The 14,190-nt window shown below is 42.0% G+C and overlaps 2 protein-coding genes across 3 annotated transcripts; both read left to right on the plus strand.

Annotated features, from left to right (window-relative positions):
* Positions 1 to 2,405: 2,405 nt before the first annotated feature.
* On the plus strand, positions 2,406 to 7,429 carry ctsc (cathepsin C). 2 transcript variants are annotated; one of them, XM_088381326.1, is made up of 8 exons: positions 2,406 to 2,941; positions 3,570 to 3,715; positions 4,087 to 4,241; positions 5,048 to 5,191; positions 5,276 to 5,394; positions 5,997 to 6,128; positions 6,358 to 6,590; positions 6,688 to 7,429. In XM_088381326.1, exons 1-8 carry the CDS (start codon positions 2,782 to 2,784, stop codon positions 6,952 to 6,954), a joined length of 1,356 nt encoding a protein of 451 aa, XP_088237452.1. In that variant the 5' UTR covers positions 2,406 to 2,781; the 3' UTR covers positions 6,955 to 7,429. The 2 variants fall into 2 exon arrangements, with proteins under 2 accessions (XP_088237452.1, XP_088237451.1); XM_088381325.1 differs by having other exon boundaries at positions 2,408 to 2,941; positions 5,036 to 5,191.
* A 662-nt stretch (positions 7,430 to 8,091) lies between these two features.
* Positions 8,092 to 13,931, plus strand: rab38a (RAB38a, member RAS oncogene family). Its single transcript, XM_088381327.1, has 3 exons — positions 8,092 to 8,470; positions 10,744 to 11,024; positions 12,310 to 13,931. Exons 1-3 carry the CDS (start codon positions 8,269 to 8,271, stop codon positions 12,463 to 12,465), a joined length of 639 nt encoding a protein of 212 aa, XP_088237453.1. The 5' UTR covers positions 8,092 to 8,268; the 3' UTR covers positions 12,466 to 13,931.
* The last annotated feature ends 259 nt before the right edge of the window (positions 13,932 to 14,190 follow it).

A 14,190-nucleotide genomic window follows, 5' to 3' on the forward strand; every position in this document is an offset into this window, starting at 1 on the left:
AGCATTTTTTATTGGAAACAAGAATACGTATATGGTTCCAGGAAATGTTCTTGTTTTAAAATAAAATGTTATTCATGATTTATTCATATAGCTAAAATAATATTTTTAAATATGTGTGATTGATGAATTTGTTAATTTCAAAATAAAATAGAAATTGTAATATTGTGTTTACATATTTTATTACTGTTATTTGAGTTATGTTTTAAAATGTTGTTAATATAAGTTTGTTAAGCAGGGCTCCATGATCCAGTACTATAAAGGTTTCTGCTTTCAGAAATTATCTTTAAACATGTATAATGTCTTTTGAAAGAATTACCGTATTTGCCGGTGTACAGGTCGACTCGGTGTATAAGTCGACCCCCTAAAATTCGACGGAAATTTACGATTTTATGATATATCCTTTGTATAAGTCGAGCTCAATTGTTGCATTATATTAAACTTCAAAATTCAATATGCGAAATTTATTGACGAAATGTGTTCAAATTCCGGGAGGCCGTGCGCATGCGGCTGTTTATAAGCACCGCGGAGGAGATCGCGGCCGGCGAGCTCGCGCACGCCACCCGGCACCAATGGGAGGCCGGAAATAGCTCCAAGCCGAGCGGATCGGCACTTTATAAGCACCGCGGAGGAGATCGCGGCGCCTCATTGGACTTCCAGCGGCCGGCGAGCTCGCGCACCCGCCCGGCACATCCGGGAGGCCGTGCGCACGAGCCAAGTGGCCGAAAATAGCCCCCGCCGAGCGGATCGGCTGTTTATAAGCACCGCGGAGGTGGTGGCGGCGCCTCATTCGACTTCCAGCGGCCGGCGAGCTCGCGCACCCGCCCGGCACATCCGGGAGGCCGTGCGCACGAGCCAAGTGGCCGAAAATAGCCCCCGCCGAGCGGATCGGCTGTTTATAAGCACCGCGGAGGTGGTGGCGGCGCCTCATTCGACTTCCAGTGGCCGGCGAGCTCGCGCGCCCGCCCGGCACATCCGGGAGGCCGTGCGCACGAGCCAAGTGGCCGAAAATAGCCCCCGCCGAGCGGATCGGCTGTTTATAAGCACCGCGGAGGTGGTCGCGGCGTCTCATTCGACTTCCAGCGGCCGGCGAGCTCGCGCACCCGCCCGGCACATCCGGGAGGCCGTGCGCACGAGCCAAGTGGCCGAAAATAGCCCCCGCCGAGCGGATCGGCTGTTTATAAGCACCGCGGAGGTGGTGGCGGCGCCTCATTCGACTTCCAGCGGGCCGCGCACTCGCGCACGCCGCCCGGTTCAAATTTTCTAAGTGCAACGCACAATGAGATGCATGAGAAACGGCCTTGGTTACCATCACATTTGAAGCGATGAATACGAAGTTAAATTTTATGACTCGGTGTATAAGTCGAGGTCGATTTTTTTCGGTCGATTTTGGATCGAAAAAGGTCGACCAATACACTGGCAAATACGGTATATGAATTCACTTTACACCTACCTGGAGTGAAATACCCTTTCATTCACGCTTTATTTTCATGTAAATATGCAATGCCAGCATACAGGGATGATTTGTTGTTTTATAGGTGAGGTGCCTCCAACCCTCTTTGGAAAGCGTTAAAAAGTTAGGAACTAGGCAGATTGAGGGATGTTTGTGCGACATCAAACGCACACACATATACGCGTGCACACACATGTAGGGAAGGCGCACTGATGCAAGAATGTAATCAAAAAGCAGTAAGTGAGTGCAGAGGAGTGACATATAAGCCCCTTGACGGGAGTAAAACGTGAGTGAGGGAAGGAGGAAAAATAAAGTTGTGCGCTCGCTTGTTGGTTTTACAATAACACTATGTACACAACTAATGTGCACGCAAGTCTATTACCTTACTTACCAAATCCGAATTTACAGAAACCTCCACAGTGCAAAGTAAAAGAGACGTTGTGTAGTGGACATGAGTCACCCTATTCGAGCATATGGTTACGACCGTGAAAGAAAAAAATGCTTGCATTCTTCAATGGGCGCGCTAATCTCCAAGATATTACACTTCAGCATTGGGGAAACGTGTCTCTTGTGTGTGACCTAATCAGCTTTTAGCATAAATCAATAGGGTAATTTGCAGCTCGCCTGCTTACCGAAGCTTTTCCCCCCTTAACCAAATCATAATAGACAACTATTACTCCCTTATGGTTGCACATCACATTAAATCTACACCCAAGCCATTGTTTGTAAATATGAGTATATCTGCATCATTCATTGATGGAGAAAACTAAAATTATAAAAAAAATAAACAGTTTACATTCACACATATAATTTATGTAGTCTTTAAGATACCATGCATGACGTTTTTGTAATGTAGGGGAAACCGTTGTTAAAGGCATTCCCGTTAAGCATGCCGTAGTATGCAGATATACGCTTGCGCAGTGGTGATGGTCACATGACGGCGAAATCGAAACCAAAGGGCGACAGAAACAAAGAACATTTTAGGAGCAAGATAAGTACTTCCTTACTCGCAACGGCTGTAGTTGCTGCAACATAGCTCGCGGCGCTAAAAAATGAAATAATGAAGAAGACCCGATAAACTATAAGCTATATAAACTATAAACTTTTAAAAATTCGTTAGTTGACGATGGACGATAAATTCTTGTTGAATGACACATTTGGTGGCTCGTTGCTAGCTACTTCTGCGCACACAAACAGATTATCATCTTAACGAACTATCTTTGTTTTTGTAAAAAAAAGTTTTGGCTTACTGAAATTAGGTCGTGCTGTAAAAGAGGAATAGGAAAGAGAAGTTAACTTGCTCAACTTTACATGCGTGTCACCTTGTCAAGATGAAGCTGAGTGGCGTCTTGGCGTGTTTGTTTGCTATTTGTTCTGGGGTGTGTTGGGCGGACACCCCGGCCAACTGCACCTACGAGGACCTGTTGGGGACATGGGTGTTCCAGGTTTCCCGTGGGGGCCACGACAAGACCATCAACTGCTCCAGTGAAGGTAAACTACAAAGGTTCTCAAAATTAGGGCCAAAGTCTTGACAGCACATCGGAGTTAGAACTATTTGACGTGTTTATTTTCAGCTTGAAGTAGCACGTTCATATAATCACTGTGATGAAATGCGTGCCGTAAGACGACACTGTTCATATTTTACTTGTTTCCTAGTCTATTTTGCTTTAAATATGGCATCATCAAGTACTGCCATACTTTAGAACGCACTCTTGCCCATGTCAGGTTTCATATTCTTTCTTTGAGAAGCAAGAAAAAATACATTTACAGTGGCAGACGCTGGCAAATGCAACCGGCCCCATCCTCCATAAACATTATAAGTAGTTGCATACTGTGCAAAAAGTGTGAAGGAGCCTCACAAAAAAGTATGTGCACGTATATATGCATGTGTAAACCATATTCCGAAAATATTAGAATGAAAGTGGCAATATTTTACAAAGAAACATAGGATGACTAAATTCTCAGATGAAAGATGAGGAAAAAAAATCTTGAAGTTTCCAACCTTGTGCATTGATAGATTTCATAATAGACTAACTTTCCAAAATGGATGGATGAATGCCATAACGGAAGTCAGGATGGTGGTTTTGGCAAGCCATTTGACACTTTTCCCCCTTTTCAGGCACAGGTGAGAGCATGGTGACAGTGACCCTTGAGAAGCTGTCTGTGGCCAAAGACGAGCTGGGAAACAGTGGCTTCTTCACCCTCATCTACAACCAGGGTTTTGAAGTCATCATCAATGGCTACAAATGGTTTGCATTCTTCAAGGTAAAAGTAGCGTTTGTGTTATTGTATTTGAATGTTTTCTTATAGTGTTGTTGAGTTTATGTTGATGGAGTCGAGCCAAATGTCCAGGTTCACCAAGGTTGAACCTTGTCTTCATCCAATATTCTGTTCATGAAATATGTTGGTCCTCATCATTCAGCAAGTTGACAACACCTTAGTGTTTCTGATTCTCTCACATGACACATGATGCATGTGTAGAGGAAGCAGTGTGCCCCTTTGGGCTTCAAACCCCACGTGATTCCTCATCTGCTATTTCTTTCCTTTGGACATTTTAAGACATTTTGCTCTTATCAATCTCTCCCAATACTGCCTCGGGGAAATCACAAACGTTTTCTTCTCTTTATTTTTTTTAGTACACTGAAGAAGGCCCGAAGGTGACCAGCTATTGCGACCATACGCTACCAGGATGGGTGCATGATGTCCTGGGCAACAACTGGGGCTGTTTTGTTGGGAAGAAAATGAAACCAGTACCAGCACAGGTTTACAATAAACCAGTCTTGAGCTCCAGGTACTTTACCGAACTAAACCTGTGTCAACCTCCGTCAACATTATGACCACTAACTCGCAATACAGTGATGTGCGATACAAATTCTGTATCCATTATTTTTAATACTCTTTTTTTATAAATGCGGCTTTACCACAAGAGGCAACCATCTTGAGAATCTGAATCCTTCAGCTCAATGTACAGTAATTAACTGCAGTATTATTCAAATAGATTTTTTTTTTTCTTAGAAGTAGTTCGGTTCCTCCTTTGACTCATGACAATTTTAAGAATTTATATCCTCCACCACATTAGTCAACGATACACAAATGGTCACTGTATTGTAAGACGCAGATCACGAGAATCAGAGGAAGCTTTATTCCTTACCAAATGTCAGTAAATGTTCACGCTCATTGTTCAAGTACATTTGAAGTCTTCCGCGCAGCCTGGTGATGCAGCCCTCTGCATGATTAATGTAATATTTCCTTCGGCGACTGTGCGGCAGATCTGTAAAGATTTCATATAATCCTCTCTCCCATGCCTCACCATGCTGTTTATTGTTGTGTAGTACATCAAAACTACTTTTCTTTTTGTCAGAAGTGCATTGAGCGGAATATGGATCTTTTTGTCTCATGGACCATTAGAGTTTGAGGAGGATTTGCATAAGAGTTATTTGCTGCTATATCAAAACTCTGCTTTCAATTTAAGATATGATCAAGACATAATCAAGCCTCAGATGACCGACCGGCTGCTACTTTGTTTCACATGAGAGCCGAGTGCTTGCAGCAGTACAGGTCCTGACAGTTGTTTCATCACCTCAGGCTCCTCAACAGGCCTTTTACACAGAACCACGGCGTCATTGAGTTCATTAACTCGGCCCAGAACTCTTGGAAGGCTGTCTCCTACCCAGAATATAAGATGTACTCGCTGCAGGAGCTGCACTACAGAGCAGGAGGACCCGCCTCCCGCATTCCTGTGTACGTTTTTAAAATGGTGTACTTTGAAACTTTGCAGACACCCTGTATTTACACTATATGTATTTTTTTTCTGCCATGCTTCAGCCATGTTCGCCTGACACCCGTAACAGCCCAAGTAGCCAAGCTGGCAGCAGCTCTGCCAAAGCACTGGGACTGGAGGAACGTCGATGGCGTGAACTTTGTCAGCCCTGTGCGAAACCAAGGTGACATTCACTTTCTCTTGTTTCTTACTCAGGGTGGGAGTCTAAACATATACATTATTCATCTTTGAAGAATGAAAAAAAAATAGAATATGTTTGGAAAAATGAACTAGGAGAAGATACGTTTGACCGATGCAGGATGAAATCTTGCACATTGACATGCGCAGCATGGCGAGCAGTAGACACTGAGCGGCAGCTTGCTTGCATCCCTCCTGGCAGGCCTGACTCGTCTGGTCGCTCTCCTGTGTTTCCGCACAGCCTGTTGTGTGAGTGGAAGGATTAAGCGTGCTGAGTAGTTGGAGTGTCTGAGAGCAACTCTGCAGGGCTGTGCTTTAGGATCTGGAGAGGGCTGGAGTGTTTGACTAGAAGCCCTTTAAGCTGCTGTTACACTGCGGCGCTCAAGCCTGTACAGTCAGGTGGAGGCCCATTGACGCTTTGCTTCGATTCTCAAAGGAACATGAATGTTTCTGAACATCCTGTTTTTGGCGCTACGAGTCACTGCAGAGATTACTTTGATCGATTATTTTTTTTTTTGCCAACTATTTTCTTATGAACAGCGAGCACGGGCACTGGTTTTATACTTTTCCATTTCCCCTTTTTTCTAGCTTCATGCGGTAGCTGCTATTCCTTCGCCACCATGGGGATGTTAGAGGCTCGCATACGAATCCTAACCAACAACAGTGAGGCACCTGTACTCAGCCCCCAACAAGTGGTCTCCTGCTCCGAATTTTCCCAAGGTATGGGAACTTTCACAAGCCGATTGAAAAACCGCATTACCAAGGACCACTGGAGTAATATGTTCACTATTGGCAAATTGCAGTGTTGTTGACACAAACAAATGAAGTTATTTAATTTGGGATTGCTTTGGTAGGCTGTGTTCCAGTTTTGTATTACTTCTGGGCAGCTATTATTAAATGTCAATTTTTTGACCTAATTGTGATTTTAACTCTTTCTCCCTGATTGTAGGTTGTGATGGTGGATTTCCATATCTGCTGGGAAAGTACGTCCAGGACTTTGGTATTGTGGATGAATCTTGTTTTCCATATGTTGGAAAGAACACTCCCTGCGGCCTCCCTAAAAACTGTGGCCGCACCTACGTAGCGGAGTACGGCTATGTGGGAGGATTTTATGGTGGCTGCAGTGAGGCTGCCATGATGCTGGAACTGGTCCAGAACGGCCCTATGGCGGTGTCCTTTGAGGTATAAACTATTGGTATTCGATCAAGTATAACATTCTTTAATTGAGCGCCAGAGGATATGGAATGGTACAATACTGTCTATAACTCTTCCTTTGCAGGTATACCCAGACTTCATGCATTACAAGGAGGGCATCTACCACCACACGGGCATCTCCGACTCCTTCAACCCTTTTGAGCTGACCAACCACGCCGTGCTGCTGGTTGGCTACGGCCGCTGTCACATGACTGGCCAGAAGTACTGGCTTGTTAAGAATAGCTGGGGCACCAGCTGGGGAGAGGGTGGCTACTTCCGAATCCGCCGGGGAAGCGATGAGTGTTCCATCGAAAGCATCGCAGTTGCAGCCAAGCCTATACCCAAACTCTAGAGGCCTTCTTTTTTTATTTTTTTAGGATGCACTGTAAGGGAGCTCTCATTTGATCTGCATTTTCAAACCCACACATTGTTTTTTAGTGCATGCGTGGGTTGACACTTTAATGACTTAACAGTATTCTAAAATGGAAATCACAAGTATGCTGGTTAGTTTCGGTTTCAGGTCCACTTGCAAAAAGCACCTTCACAAGTGGGTTATGATTTTAAAATTGCATGTGATGTTTTTAAAATGCAATTGATTTCTCCTCAGTGATTGACGATTTTTAGTGTAGGTTGTACCCATCGATTTGAACCTGTACCTGTGTAAAAAGATTGGTCAGGTGAGATTAGTTTGTAAATTCTGCCTGTCAGGGTCTTGTTTGTCTCAGGGAAACCCAATGCATGTTCTTTTGTTAATGTGTCAGTTTGAAAACATTTACTGTACGTGTGCTTTTAATACTAGTAAAGGGAGACCATAATTGAAAGAAAAAGTCTGTGAAAAAAATACTATGCGCAATGCTTTGATGTGATGATGCGAACAATCAAACTGCTGTTAACTAATTACAGGAACACTTTGAAGCAGCCTACTCACACACACACACTTTGGTAAGAGTTACATTACATCTTTTTGTGGCTTCTTCTGACCTTCAAGCTAAACAGCTGACCAGGTTTTTACCCACTTTAAACTTGTGATTGTTTCATGCTTTCAAACATATCAAAATAACTTGGAAATGCGTGTTAAGTTGAGGGGGCGGGTTAACAAAAGCAACAGTGTCAATATGCAAGTGTTTTTGCAAAAGCATGCTCAGTTTCGATTGACATTAGTGTGGAAGTAAAAGTTGTCGAAAAAATGTTCAAGTACAGACTGAAATATCAGTACAGTAACAACGTTTTTAAACTTCATCATTTCTAGTGTACTATATGATCACTTGCGTGTTCCCATATGGGAACAAGTTTTGATAGCATAGGTTGTGCCAATTGCTTTGCGTTTATGAAATGTTTATTATTCTTATTATTCTTATTATATATTATATATTTTAGTTTTTTGAAATCTTTATTTTAATTTATTAAGCATGTATCTAATAATTTTGTCTGACTTTTCTGTGCAGCAAGCCCGCCTCTCCGCATCAGTCACAAGGTCCAGTCACCCCCCCCCCCCCCCCCCCCCCCCCCCCCCCACACACACACACACACACACAGAGCTGATCATTCCAAGTTCACCTCCCCTTTTCTCACAAGCTCACTCCCGGACTCTCCAGCTCAGTTCTTCATCCCGCGGCCGCTTCCACTCGAGTGGATTCATGCTCGGCCCTCACCCTATTTGCCCGCCATGCAGAACAACCACGCCAAAGAACACCTCTACAAAATCCTGGTCATTGGAGACCTGGGCGTGGGCAAGACCAGCATCATCAAGCGCTATGTGCACCACAACTTCAGCCCAAACTACAGAGCCACCATCGGCGTGGACTTTGCCCTCAAAGTGCTCAACTTGGACCAGGAGACTGTGCGCCTCCAACTCTGGGACATTGCAGGTACCACTTTTTCAATTGGAGCTACTTTTCAACACACTCTGTCTGGGGATAGGGGCAACTGTTAGTGCTGTTAGAAATAATGTGGCTTATATACTGTAGCAGTTTAACAGCTGATCAAGTGCTTTAAAATAAATTGATTTGCACATTGAGATAAAATGTATGTCCACAGAAAATAAAATGAGTAGATAATATAAATAGCGCGATGGGGGAATTTTATTTTTAATTTTATTTCAAATTAAATCTATGTTAATCCATAAGCAGTCTACTTGGAAATGGGAATTGGGGCACAAGGTGTATCCTTGATGATAGTACAGCGGTACAGTATTTGCAAATGACATTACAGTATCTGGACGCATGCTGCACATGTGATGCCCAAGGGAGTGTGTGTGTGTGGGGGGGGGGTATCAACATGTGACTGTCACCTTGCATGTTTACAGTTGTTTCACACATAAATGGCATCTTCACTGTGGAAAATCAACAATTCTTGGCAAAGTTATCCCAATAAAACTAACATATCAGTGAGATGAAACTGTGAAACAGCGTTTGTCAGCCTTAATAATTGATTTCAATCTTTTTAATTTTCTCGTTTTAATCTTGCTTTGACCTCTTTTTTTGTGCAGTAACTCTCCCTACAACTACAGCAACACAAACGATTGACTAGTGAAGTCCTTAGTTCTTAACAAATGTTGAATTTAGTTGTTAAGGTAATGAATGATGGTTTGTGGCTGAGAGAGCAGAACCAAAAGTTCCGCTAGCAGGCCCATCTCATGTGAGTATTGGCTGAAGTTGACTTGCAGCTCACAGTCCTCTGTTGCACTTTCTCCAATAAGCACAAGCGGTCATGTGTCTCTGCCTCATGTGAGCCAGATTTGAGGCCCAGCCCGTTTATAGCAAGAGTGTTTATTGTGGCCCTCTTAGAAAGAACTGTAAATGTTCTGCCAAGCCTTTTATCAGGTTATGCAATTAGTTGAGTAAGAACAAGTGGGAATGTTGCTCTGATAATGTCCTTCGCTTTGGCTGGATCATTTTTACATCCAGATCCAAATAAAAAAAATGCAAGAGCTCCTTCATCTTCTTCAATTTTAATTTAATAAAAATTTTGAAACCAATCTGTGCAGTAAATATATGTTATTGTTTATTTTAAAGAACTGCTACATCACAACTTTCTGTCCCTGCGGTGCTGTATCCCCATCAAAAAGATCCACCCCCATGCTGAGCAGCAACAAAATGACACCTCCACATTTAGAACCAGAAAAAGAGCAATCCATAGTAAGAACAATCGTTAAATCAGTGTTTACTTGAGCTCAATAAAGCGAAACGCTCACAAATCCAATATTGACGATTCATTATACGTTGAATCATTATAAAGATACATTTTGTAACCAATTTTACCAGTTGTAAATAGTGCCTTTGTGTCTTTGCATATCTAGAAAAGATTTTTATGAATAAATTCACTTGATAGTGGTCGTTGTAGCATCACAACCATGGTTGAGTGTGTGCGACACACTGTGTTAAGTGCATTCCAAATTAAAGACATGGACTCAGTGAGGCAAATGCTTGACTAATGAGAATACAGCTAACTGGATTGTTCACGTTTCCACAGTTTTCTACATAAGTCAATTGTTTTAATGATTTTTTTAGATATAATTTGAATGAATGAGCCATTGATTACAATATGTAAAATGGCGTCAGCCATTGATGACAATTCATCACTCTCTGATTGGCTGCTAACAAGTGAATCAGTGAGATAGAAGTAGGCAATGAAATACTAAGCAAAACTTGTCCCTGTTTTTAGGATAAGAGTGTTGGGCTAGGTTCTGTATACGTGCGTGTTTTAATCCATAAAATCCTGACCATGGCTGCTATGATAAACAGCGAGTTCTCAGTTACAGAGGTGGTTTCAAGGACATATTGCACATTTGTATATGGCCATCACTCACTGATGTGTTGTGTCACCCTGGCCACCCCACTGAAAAAAATCCTGGCTATGACCCTGGAGCAATGAGTAGCAGTCGTGTCATGCAAATCCACATCTTGTGTCAGCATTATGTAACCTTATATGCATATTCTAGTTGGGATGGATATGAATCGAAAAGGTGAAAAGAACTGCTCGAGAATTAGTCGACCGGAGGTTCTTGCCACTTATGGCATGACATGTTTTGCTTTTTCTCAATATTGGTGGTAATTGTAATTAGTTTTTACGTATCTGGTCAAAATCTCAATTTGGTTGTTATGAGACTGCAAAATTCTGTCTGTGTGACTGTTATTCATAGGTCAAGAGCGATTTGGCAACATGACCCGCGTATATTACCGCGAGGCAATGGGTGCCTTCATTGTGTTCGACGTCACAAGGCCCGCCTCCTTTGAGGCAGTTACCAAATGGAAGGAAGACTTGGACTCCAAAGTGACACTAGCCAATGGGAAGCATGTGGCCACGGTGCTCCTGGCTAACAAATGTGACCAGGGCAGGGACGTACTCACCAATAATGGAATAAAGATGGAGCAGTTCTGCCAGGAGAATGGCTTTGTGGGATGGTTCGAGACATCTGCTAAGGTAAAACACAAACACTCAAGTATTGTGCACACACCTTTTATTTAGACACTACCGTGTTTTCCGGACTATAACGCACACCGGACCATAAGGGGCGCTTTCAATGAATGGCCCATTTTAAAACTTTGTCCTTATATAAGGCGCACCAGACTATAAGGCACACCATGCATTATGTCAGATTTTTAATCGAAATCAAATCATTCTCCATTTTATCTTTTTTATTTCAACTTCAGACGCAACAAATTACTTTATAATCACAAAATAATGATCCATAGTCTTTTTGACTCATGATTCATAGTCTTCAGCGGGCCACTTGTGATTGATTTCATGACACAATACTTCGGGCCAGTTTAAATTTAGGAATTTGGTCCATATCGGCTTTTGAGAAAATTTTAGGTTTTTTAGGTGTGCCTTATAGTCTGGAAAATACGGTATGTGTTTTAGATGTCTTCTCTTCAAATATCTCAGTAAGACTCTAGACAAAAATTGACTTGTGCGGCTTGTGCGACCTGAGTCGACACAATGACACAACCGCAAAGTCCCTGCATGTCATGAGTGATGTGCTGCAGGAATGTCACGGCCAGGTGGGAAGGGAGGAAAATAGAACAAGATGTGCACGAAGACACGCACACACTTTGACATCCACCGCCTACAGCAGTTGGCACACCTGCACAATCTAATGAGATCCAGTGCAGCTATAACAGCTATAACACAAATGTATCAATTTTTTGTTGTGTTCAGAAAAAAAAGCCCTTTAAGTGAAGCATGATAACACTTTGTCTAGTTCGTCTATATTAACCATGGTGCAAAATGACTCAATAGAACCTTGAATAGGCCAACAAATGTGAAGAAAATCAAGAACAATAGAGGGGAAAAATAATTTTATTTAGAGGAGCAACATTGTTTTTTGTGATTTAAAACATTTTTATTAGTTTTTCTTGGGAGGGGGGGTAGATATTTTTAAAAAGCTAAATAATCGTTGGATTGAATTAGGGTGAAATTTAATTATACAACAAATGGCTCTCTCTGACTGTATCGTACAACCCCTTTGTGCACTCATTCACACACATTAGAGGCTCTTATCAAAAAGGTGGTGGTGGTGATGGGGGGGGGGGGGGGGGGGGCTGTGCTTTCTACCACCTGAGCTAAGCCACAGTTGAAAAGTGACAGCTGTGTATTGTTGGCATGGAGACAAGTCCAGTCAAATCAAAACATACCGCCAAGTGAAGGGAAAAAATCATTTATTTTGCATCAATATTTTGTTCCTTCTCCCTCTTTCTATGCTTAGGAAAACATCAACATTGACGAGGCGGCAAACTGCTTGGTGAAACATATAATTTCCAGTGAGAACGACATGCTCCAATCGGAAGTCCACGACACCATCACCCCCCACTTAGAGACGGACAAAGGCGGGACATGCTCCTCCTGCTTCAGATCGCAGTAATGGCTCGTGACGCGTAGGCGTCCTTGTGTATGTCATTCCATGCAAAGTTGGTCCGTGTGCAGAGGCTGAGCTTGGTGATTTTTAGGGACAATGTTTTTTTTCCCCTCCGACAGCTCGCTTTGGCAGCGGAATGAGCGGGTGAAAGAAAAGGTTGCGAAAGAACAATAGACGAGCCTGCGCGTGCCTGTCAAAGACAAGGTCACTCGCATCTTTAGCACTTCTGTAACCATGGAAACGCAGTTACTCAATGAACGCATGCTCAGAGCAAGTGCAACAAATGAGAGAATATCTCTGCTAAAGGTTCAGACCTTCAATCCATGTTGGCTGTCACTCCTCATGACCTTTGCATCTCAGTCTCTCACCCACACTTTGGTTTCCTTCACTCGATTGTTTCATTTTCGGTCTCCTTTCTGACTACAGAGTGTGTTCCTTATTGCCTTTGCAATGATCCAAAGAAGCCAACAGCAAAGTCATGACAGACTTTCATACACTACCCGGAAGAGCTGCTTGCCTAACAGGCGCATTTCTTGCTCATTTGTAAGGCCAGACATTACCACACACAGGCAAACACTTGCGGGTGTTGCTCCCGATGACATCGGGCTTCACATGACATAAGTATCTAATATGTACATACATCACATGTGTTGCCACCATTCAAATATTCCTATGACACGAGTACACGTGACAATATGATTCGATTTATTCTTAGTCAAATCTGTTTTTAACAGACCGTTAGCATCTCAATTGGAGTCGTCATCCATTCATGCACAGTCCTAACGTAACTGCACTGCCCATGAAAATCAATTTTGATGGGCAGATATGTTAGAGGACTGTAATTTTCATAATTACTAAGTTCTTTATTAATAAATGGTCTTAGACGTTACGTTAGAGGATTGTAATTTTCATGATTACTAAGTACTTTATTTATAGATGCGCTTAGAGGATATGAAAACATAATATTTGTATACTCTGGATAGATTTGAATATACTTCCAAAATTTAATAACAACTGTTTTAAAGATTAGCACAACAAATGTATTTTACGCTTTGGTGGTTTCTGTACTCGCTACAACATGCTTTGCATTTCATGAGGTGGTACTCGCCAAAGATCAGAATACAAGACGAGATACGCCCCGCTATGCGACATGCCTACCTAGGGGCCACATTAGTGGGGGTAATCTTATCATCAATGGCAAAGCATGGATAATAAAAATAATTCACATTTCTAATTGGAGTTTCATATTTTGGTTTGGTTTGCTTTGTGGCAAAAATGAGAGAATGTGAGATCAAAACAGACCAAGTGAAAACAGACTAAAAATAAAATACCAATCTTACCAGTTCCCCTATTACCGTGCAACACTGTGTGCAAGAGTATCCAATACAATATATAATTGATCTACAGAGAAATCGGGCATATGTTCCATTGTTTGGAATGCAAATAAATGCGAACATGTCTTAATGCTTTAATTCTTTTTGGTAATTCTTTTGTAATTCATTAATCGTAATTAACATATATATATATATATATATATATATTTATATATATATATAGATAGATATATAGATATATAGATATATACATACATACACATATATATATATATACAGTGATTCCTCACTACTTTGTGGTTCGTTTATTGCGGCTTCACTGCATTGCGGAAGTTGTTATAAGAGTTCTAAAAGCATATTTGCAGTGTTCTACTTTGTCATAAAAGAAGTTGTTACA

The sequence above is a fragment of the Syngnathus floridae genome, chromosome 7 (assembly GCF_059516105.1).
Source record: "Syngnathus floridae isolate MCC-2025c chromosome 7, RoL_Sflo_1.0, whole genome shotgun sequence".
NCBI lineage: Eukaryota > Metazoa > Chordata > Actinopteri > Syngnathiformes > Syngnathidae > Syngnathus > Syngnathus floridae.

Excerpts from the sequence above, each read along its gene's own strand:
- ctsc (XM_088381325.1), top strand. The coding sequence starts at position 2,782 with ATGAAGCTGAGTGGCGTCTTGGCGTGTTTGTTTGCTATTTGTTCTGGG. Across the intron at positions 2,942-3,569 it reads CATCAACTGCTCCAGTGAAG|GCACAGGTGAGAGCATGGTG; the intron begins GTAAACTACAAA and ends CCCCCTTTTCAG. Across the intron at positions 4,242-5,035 it reads AAACCAGTCTTGAGCTCCAG|GCTCCTCAACAGGCCTTTTA; the intron begins GTACTTTACCGA and ends TCATCACCTCAG.
- rab38a (XM_088381327.1), top strand. The coding sequence starts at position 8,269 with ATGCAGAACAACCACGCCAAAGAACACCTCTACAAAATCCTGGTCATT. Across the intron at positions 8,471-10,743 it reads CCAACTCTGGGACATTGCAG|GTCAAGAGCGATTTGGCAAC; the intron begins GTACCACTTTTT and ends TGTTATTCATAG. Across the intron at positions 11,025-12,309 it reads GGTTCGAGACATCTGCTAAG|GAAAACATCAACATTGACGA; the intron begins GTAAAACACAAA and ends TTCTATGCTTAG.